The 7,002-nt window shown below is 49.7% G+C and overlaps 1 protein-coding gene across 1 annotated transcript in view; it reads left to right on the top strand.

The window, feature by feature from the left end:
• The first annotated feature begins 791 nt into the window (after positions 1 to 791).
• Positions 792 to 7,002, top strand: part of LOC144672514 (dimethylaniline monooxygenase [N-oxide-forming] 2-like) — a 124,606-nt gene continuing 118,395 nt past the window's right edge. Inside the window, exons 1-2 of the mRNA XM_078534354.1 lie at positions 792 to 1,421; positions 5,179 to 5,367. Coding sequence (XP_078390480.1) covers positions 1,284 to 1,421; positions 5,179 to 5,367 — 327 coding nt within the window. The 5' untranslated portion in view covers positions 792 to 1,283. The remainder of the gene's footprint in view (positions 1,422 to 5,178; positions 5,368 to 7,002) is intronic.

The following is a 7,002-nucleotide window of genomic DNA, read 5'->3' as shown; positions in this document are numbered from 1 at the left end:
ACTTTTAAGCTTGCACTCCTCAGGACACAAGAATTCCAACACAACAATACATGCTGCATGTGAAGAGAGGGCTGGCAAGTGGGTTCTGAGTGATATAGGCATTGGCATGGAAAATGCACCAGTTGATAGTGACTGGCAGTAAACTGCCAAGCATTGCTGGAAATTTAAACCAGGCAGCTTGCCCCTGGTTGGTCAGGCCGTTGCCCCGGGTCAGCGAACGGCCGCTTATTTTGTTTAGCCGAAACGGGCACAATGTGTGTACAAAATACTGCGGATGCTGGAAATCTGAAACAGAAACAAAAAAAAAATGCTGGAAAAAAACTCAGCACCTGTGAAGGGGAAGACAGAGTTGACGTTTTGAGTCCCTACGACTCTTCTTCAGACCTAAAGTGAAGCAGAAATGCGGTGAAATATACACTGTTTAAGGGGAGGGTGGGGGGTGGGGGGTGTGGAACAGGTGAAGATGGATGGAAGGCCAGTGATAGGCGGAGGCAAAGGAGAGATTGCAAAAGGTGTCATTAAAAAAAGAAGGTGGAAAGGGGTGTGATTAGTGGTTGTACTGGCTAAAGGAGGTGCTAATGGTGACAGACTCCGGTACACGCAAATGTGCCAGGTTCAGCCCTAGAACGGGGAATGGCGATGTAAGTATGGGGAAGGAGCAAGGGAGAGGCCTAAACGCTCTGGTTGGGAGAAAAATGAGACGTGTCCTGATTCGAATGTCTCAAATTCTTCGAGGGCTTGACATGGTAGACGCTATAAGACTTGCAAAGTTGCCAAGTCCAAAATTGAGTGTGTTTAAGACCGAGGATAGATAGGTTCTTGATTGGTCAGGGGGATCAAAGGTGACGGGGAGAAGGCGGGAGAATGGGGCTGAGAAACTTATCAGCCGTGATTGAATGGCGGAGCAGACTCGATGGGCCGAATGGCCTCATTCCTGCTCCTATGTCTTATGGCCTTATGGTCTTATGCCTCATTTAGTTGGGGCTGGGGAAGGTTTAAGCACTGGTCTCTTTAAAGGCTACGCCTCTCTATCGAACTCCAGGATGATTTGCAGATGTGAGTTCTCGTTAGCTGCAACTGGGCCCCTCGAACAGGCCAACGCTAAGGCCCCTGAAGTGATTCTCTGTCACGTTGGCCTGTACCCTTGACGTCAGGATGGTTAATGTGCCCCCCCGACCCCCACTCCCAACCCCCATGGTTCACTGCCATGGGACGGCGACCACACCTAGCGCGCTGTGCTTTGGAAACAACGCTGACTGCTTCAACCTTCTGTCGCCCCTCAGATGAAGCCCGTGAAGCGAGTTGCCATCATCGGCGCAGGGGCCAGCGGCCTGGTCAGCACGAAATGCTGCCTGGACGAGGGCTTGGAGCCCGTCTGCTTCGAGAGGAGCGATGACATCGGGGGGCTGTGGAACTTCCAGGCGAGTGCGGCTGTTTATTCAAGTAGACGCGCGCATATCAATTCAGCAAACTGTGGAGCAATTGTGCACATGGGGCAGGGTTGTTCAATCCCTCGCCTCTGTTTCACCATCCAAGTGCGTCACAGCTGACCTCCATCGCATTTCTATTTGCCGGCCTTTGGCCCACATTAAATAATACACCACTGCTTGCAAAAGAAATCGATGAATCTCACTCTTGCTAAATGAACTTCTGGCATCCTCAGTATATATATATTTTTTTTTTTTTCCAGAGAGGGTTTCCAATCCCCACCCCCCGCCACAAAAAACGGCGTGGCTCGGATGTGATTGTGAACACGCAAACACACGTGTGAATTTGGGAGCAGGCGAAGACCATTCGGCCCCTCTAGCCTGCTCCGCCATCTGATTGTTGCCTGTACCACACACACGCCCCTGGACTCCCTTGCCAGCCTAACTCCGCCTTAAAACGAATAAAGCCCCCAGTGCTCCCTTCGGAAGAGAATTCCACAGAACCTCGGAGAAAAAAAATAAACCTCCATTATCCGTCTCCCTTTCGTTTAAAGGGTGCACCCCAGTCCCAGTCTCCCCAGCAAGGGGAATCGTCTTTTATTCCATTTGTTCATGGGATGTGGGCGTCACTGCCCAGGCCAGCAGTTATTTTTCATCCCTAATTCAGGGCATTTAAGTGCCCACCACATTCCTGAGGGCCTGGAGCCACGTTTTGGCTAGGACAGGTAGCAGAATGCGTTCGTTTAAGTACATTACTGGGATTTTCCACCAATGGTCAACATTAGACCTTAAACTGCAGGTGTTTTATTGAATTCGACTATCGGGGGATTCGAACGCTGGTTTGCCAGAGACTTAACCTGTGTTTCTAAATTGCTAGCCTTGCAACAGCACCATTACGCCATCGCCTTCCCATTATCCACTCTTTCAAGTCTCGCCAGGGTCTTATATGTCTCAGTAAACATCTGCCTGCACAGATACATCTGTCTGCACAGATACATCTGTCCATGACAGTATCAGTAGGAGTGACCACCGCACATGCCTTGTTGAGGCCAAGTCCCGCCTTCACATTGAGGGTACCCTCCATCGTGTTGTGTGGCACTACCACCGTGCTAAATGGGACAGATTTCGAACACATCTGGCAACTCGAGATCGGGCAGCCATGAGGCGCTGTGGGCCATCAGCAGCAACAGAATTGGACTCGCTCGCAATCTGTAACCTTAGGGCCCGGCATTTCCCCAAACTCTCCACCTGCCTGAATCGGTACAGCTCCCACCACACTCAAGAAGCTCGATACCATCCAGGACAAAGCAGCCCCGCTTGATCGGCACCCCATCCACAAACATTCACTCCCTCCACTACCGACGCACAGTAGCAGCAGTGTGTGTACTATCTACAAGATGCACTGCAGCAACTCTCCAAGGCTCCTTCGACAGCACCTTCCAAACCCACGATCACTACCATTTAGGGGGACAAGGGCAGCAGACACATGGGAACACCACCATCTGGAGGTTCCCCTCCGAGCCACTCACCATCCTGACTTGGAAATATATCGGCCGTTCCTTCACTGTCGCTGTGTCATAATCCTGGACCTCCCTCCCTAACAGCACTGTGGGTGTACCTACACCACATGGACAAAATCCTGGAGCTCCCTCCCTAACAGCACTGTGGGTGTACCTACACCACAGGGACAAAATCCTGGAACTCCTTCCCTAACAGCGCTGTGGGTGTACCTACACCACAGGGACAAAATCCTAGAACTCCCTCCCTAACAGCACTGTGGGTGTACCTACACCACAGGGACAAAATCCTAGAACTCCCTCCCTAACAGCACTGTGGGTGTACCTACACCACAGGGACAAAATCCTAGAACTCCCTCCCTAACAGCACTGTGGGTGTACCTACACCACAGGGACAAAATCCTGGAACTCCCTCCCTAACAGCACTGTGGGTGTACCTACACCACAGGGACAAAATCCTAGAACTCCCTCCCTAACAGCACTGTGGGTGTACCTACACCACAGGGACAAAATCCTGGAACTCCCTCCCTAACAGCACTGTGGGTGTACCTACACCACAGGGACTGCAGCGGTTCAAGAAGGCAGCTCACCACCACCTTCTCAGGGGCAATTTGTGATGGGCAATAAATGCTGGGCCCAGCCAGCGATGCCCCCGACCTTTCAATGAATAATGAAGCTAAATCACTTCTCGTTCGACTGAAGTCCAATAGGCACAGGCCCAACCTCTCCAACCTGACCACATAAGGCAACCCCTTCACCCCAGGATTCAGCTGAGTGAAACTCCTCTGGCACGCCTCCCAGTGCAATTTCAGTCCACATGTGCAGAGTTCCCCCAGACCAGAAGAGGAAATAATATTATTCCGCTTCTAGCCTAATAAGTTAGTTTACCGTGTTATAATTTACGATCCGATCAACCCCTGTCCCCACACTCCACCCCCTCCTCCCACCTCTCTCTGAAGCTCCAAGGGTCCTCAAGCCAAGTTTTGGATCACTTTCCGCCCAATTGGACTCTCTAGTGCACCGTGCGTGTACCCACCACCACAGGGGCTGCAGCTGTTCCAGGTGGCCCCTCACCACACCACCAGCTTCTCAAGGGGCAATTAGGCATGGGCAATGTATGCTGACCGGGCCACATTGAGGGTACCCTCCATCGTGTTGTCCTGTGAACCGATGAACCATAAACATCACCTGCTTAACCCGCATTCCCCAATCCCTCCGAAACGCGTTTAACACTGCGGAGGTGCGGGAATGGAACAGCGAATGTCGTGGTCTGAGGAACTGTGCTGAGCCTGAATACCGCGTGTCCCCCCCACAGGGCCCCCGGCAGCAATCGGACCTGACGCCTCTCAATGCCAAAGGAATGCCGCAGACCAGCATTTGTACCTGAGCTGCTCTCCCTGCTCAGGTTGGCGAGGCAGGTTGCAGCTTCACCCTCTCCATTCGTCAGTTCAACCGTGGCGCCCCAGAACCTCCTCCAATCACCTGGTCCGCGTGGATTCCTCTCCAAGGCCATGAGATGCGAGACCTTTCATACGAGAACCAGTGTGTTGAGCACTGAGTATCTACTATAGTCGGGTGACACATTATAGAGCACCAATTGTTTTTTTCCTAGCACACACTTACAATGGTGAGCTTAGGAATTAAATATCTAGTGGAGGAATAAACGAATGCATCAGCGATTGAAATTCTCCCTTCGTGTGTCAGTTGAGGGTCTAACGTGCGCCCAACTACACCAACGTCGCCTTGGCCGCGTCATTGCTTCACTAATTCGTCCTCGGGATGTGTGTGTCGCTGGCTAGGCCAGCATTTACCACCCCGCCCCTAATCGCCCTTGAGAACTGGGTGACTTGCTGGGCCATTTCAGAGAGCATCAAGGTGTTAACCACATTGCTGTGGGTCACAAGTAGACCACCCCAGCTAAGGGGTTCCCCATGGGTGACCAAGATGGCTTTGTACCATGTCATCATCAAACTGTCAATTACCAGATTTTTTTATTGAACTCAAGTGGTTGTTGAAGGGTTGGGGGGGGGTAGGTGGAATTCGAACAGTGGTCTCCTACTCAGTACGAGCCCAGTGACAATCCCACTCACCCACAGCCTCCACCAACAGAGCTGCACTTTCGTTGACGCCTGAATATCTGGCGCTTGGGTAAGACAGGCGTCGGAAAGCGTCACCTCCTGTTTGACCCTGTTGTTCCAAGGCGAATTGTTAGCACCATGTCTTTTCTTCACTAGGAGAAGGTGTCAGACCTCAAGGGCTGTGTCTACAAGTCGTTGATCAGCAATTCTTCCAAGGAAATGATGTGCTACAGCGATTTTCCGTTCCCTGACAACTATCCAAACTTCATGCATAATTCCAGAATTCTGCAGTACCTGCGTCTTTTTATCCAGAAGTTTGATCTGATGAAATACATACGGCTGAAGGTCAGTGACACCGACTTACCCTTTAAGATACCCTTTAAGAAGGGTGTTGGCCAAGTTTCAGGGCCTGGCTCATTGGGGTAGCACTTGTACCTATGCAGTGAGAGGCCGTGGGTTCCAAGTGCACGGCATGAGTTTGGAAATATAAGGCACGCTTGCCTGGCCCATTACCTCTGGGGTGCGGGAGACGCCCTCTTTCGGGCAAGGAGCTAGAAATAGGGCCTTGGCGCTCTACCAGGTCAATGGGAAGCAATTTGGGAGATAAGAGTGGTCCCACGCCAAAATATCCCTAAGCCAAAACCAATGCAAAGAACAAAGTTATTTTATTTATTCTATTGTTCTTTGAAGGCCGCTTGCTGTGTCAGTAGCCTGGCACGTCTCCTAAATTGCAATAGTGACTGCCCGAAAAATAAACATACTAAATGCTAAATGAAGAAAATGCTAAAAAATATCTATCAGAAGGTGAATGGCTCTATACGCGAATTATAAAATTCAGCGCAAATGATCTTAGTATTTCATTAGCCTTGCTTCTATGAAGGCCACTTAATTAATAATTAAGATGGAGTCCCAGATACTTGGTTTTCCCTTCCTCATTTTTTCTTTAATGGGGTGTGGGAGCCATTGAATAGGCCAGCATTTATTGCCCTTGTTTAGTGAGTATTTAAGAGTCAGCCGTGTTGCTGTGAGTCTGGAGTTGCATCTCGGCCAGATCTACTAAGGTCCCAGATATTCTTTGTTTTTTCTTCCCCTTACTCTTTTCATTTAAATTGGATGTGGGTGCCATTGACTAGGCCAGCATTTATTGCCCTTGCTCAGTATTTAAGAGTCAACCACGTCGCTGTGGGTCTGGAGTTGCATGTAGGTCAGGGTAGCAGAATGTCTTCGCTATAAGACCTTAGGGAATCAGATGGGCTTTCAAGACAACGTTGTCAGACTTTCACTTGAATTCAAGTCCTGAGGAGGGATTTGAACTCGAGTCCCCCAGACCCTGGATTACTAGTTCAGTGGCAATACCACTAAGTCACTGTCTTCCCCTGCAAATCTGAAGGACAGAAAAAATACGAGCGAGAGTAGGTAATTCGGCCCCTCAAGCCTGCCCCACCATTCAATGAGAGCATGGCTGATCTGCCCCAGGTCTCAACTCATCTTTTTTCAAGCTCCTCATAATCCTCAATCTACCTACCTCCTCCTTAAACACTTTGTGATCTAGCCTCCACAACACTCAGGGGTAGAGAATTCCAGACATTCACTACCCTCGGAGTGAAGCAATTCCTTTGCATCTCAGTTTTTAATGAGTGCCCCCTTATTATGTAACCATGTCCCCTAATTCGAGATTCCCCCACTAGTGGAAACATCTTCTCAACATCTACTCTGTCAAGCCCCCTCAGAATTTGCATGTTTCAATAAGATCACCCCTTATTCTCCTAAACTCTAATCAATAAAGGCCCAACTTTTTTAGCCTTTCTTGATAAGATTTTCTTCCTTTCTTTCTCTTTCTCTCTTTCTCTGTTTCTTCCTTTCTCTCTTTCTCTTTTTCTCTCTCTTTCTTTTGCTCTTTCTCTCCTTTCTTGCTTTCTCTATTTCTTCCTTCCTCTCTTCCTTACTCTCTTTCTTTCCCTCTATTTCTTTCTCCCTCCA

The sequence above is a fragment of the Cetorhinus maximus genome, chromosome 38, assembly GCF_964194155.1.
Source record: "Cetorhinus maximus chromosome 38, sCetMax3.hap1.1, whole genome shotgun sequence".
In the NCBI taxonomy this organism is placed as follows: domain Eukaryota; kingdom Metazoa; phylum Chordata; class Chondrichthyes; order Lamniformes; family Cetorhinidae; genus Cetorhinus; species Cetorhinus maximus.
The sequence above is the reverse complement of the archived record's forward strand: the minus strand, read 5'-3'. Positions and strand labels throughout refer to the sequence as shown.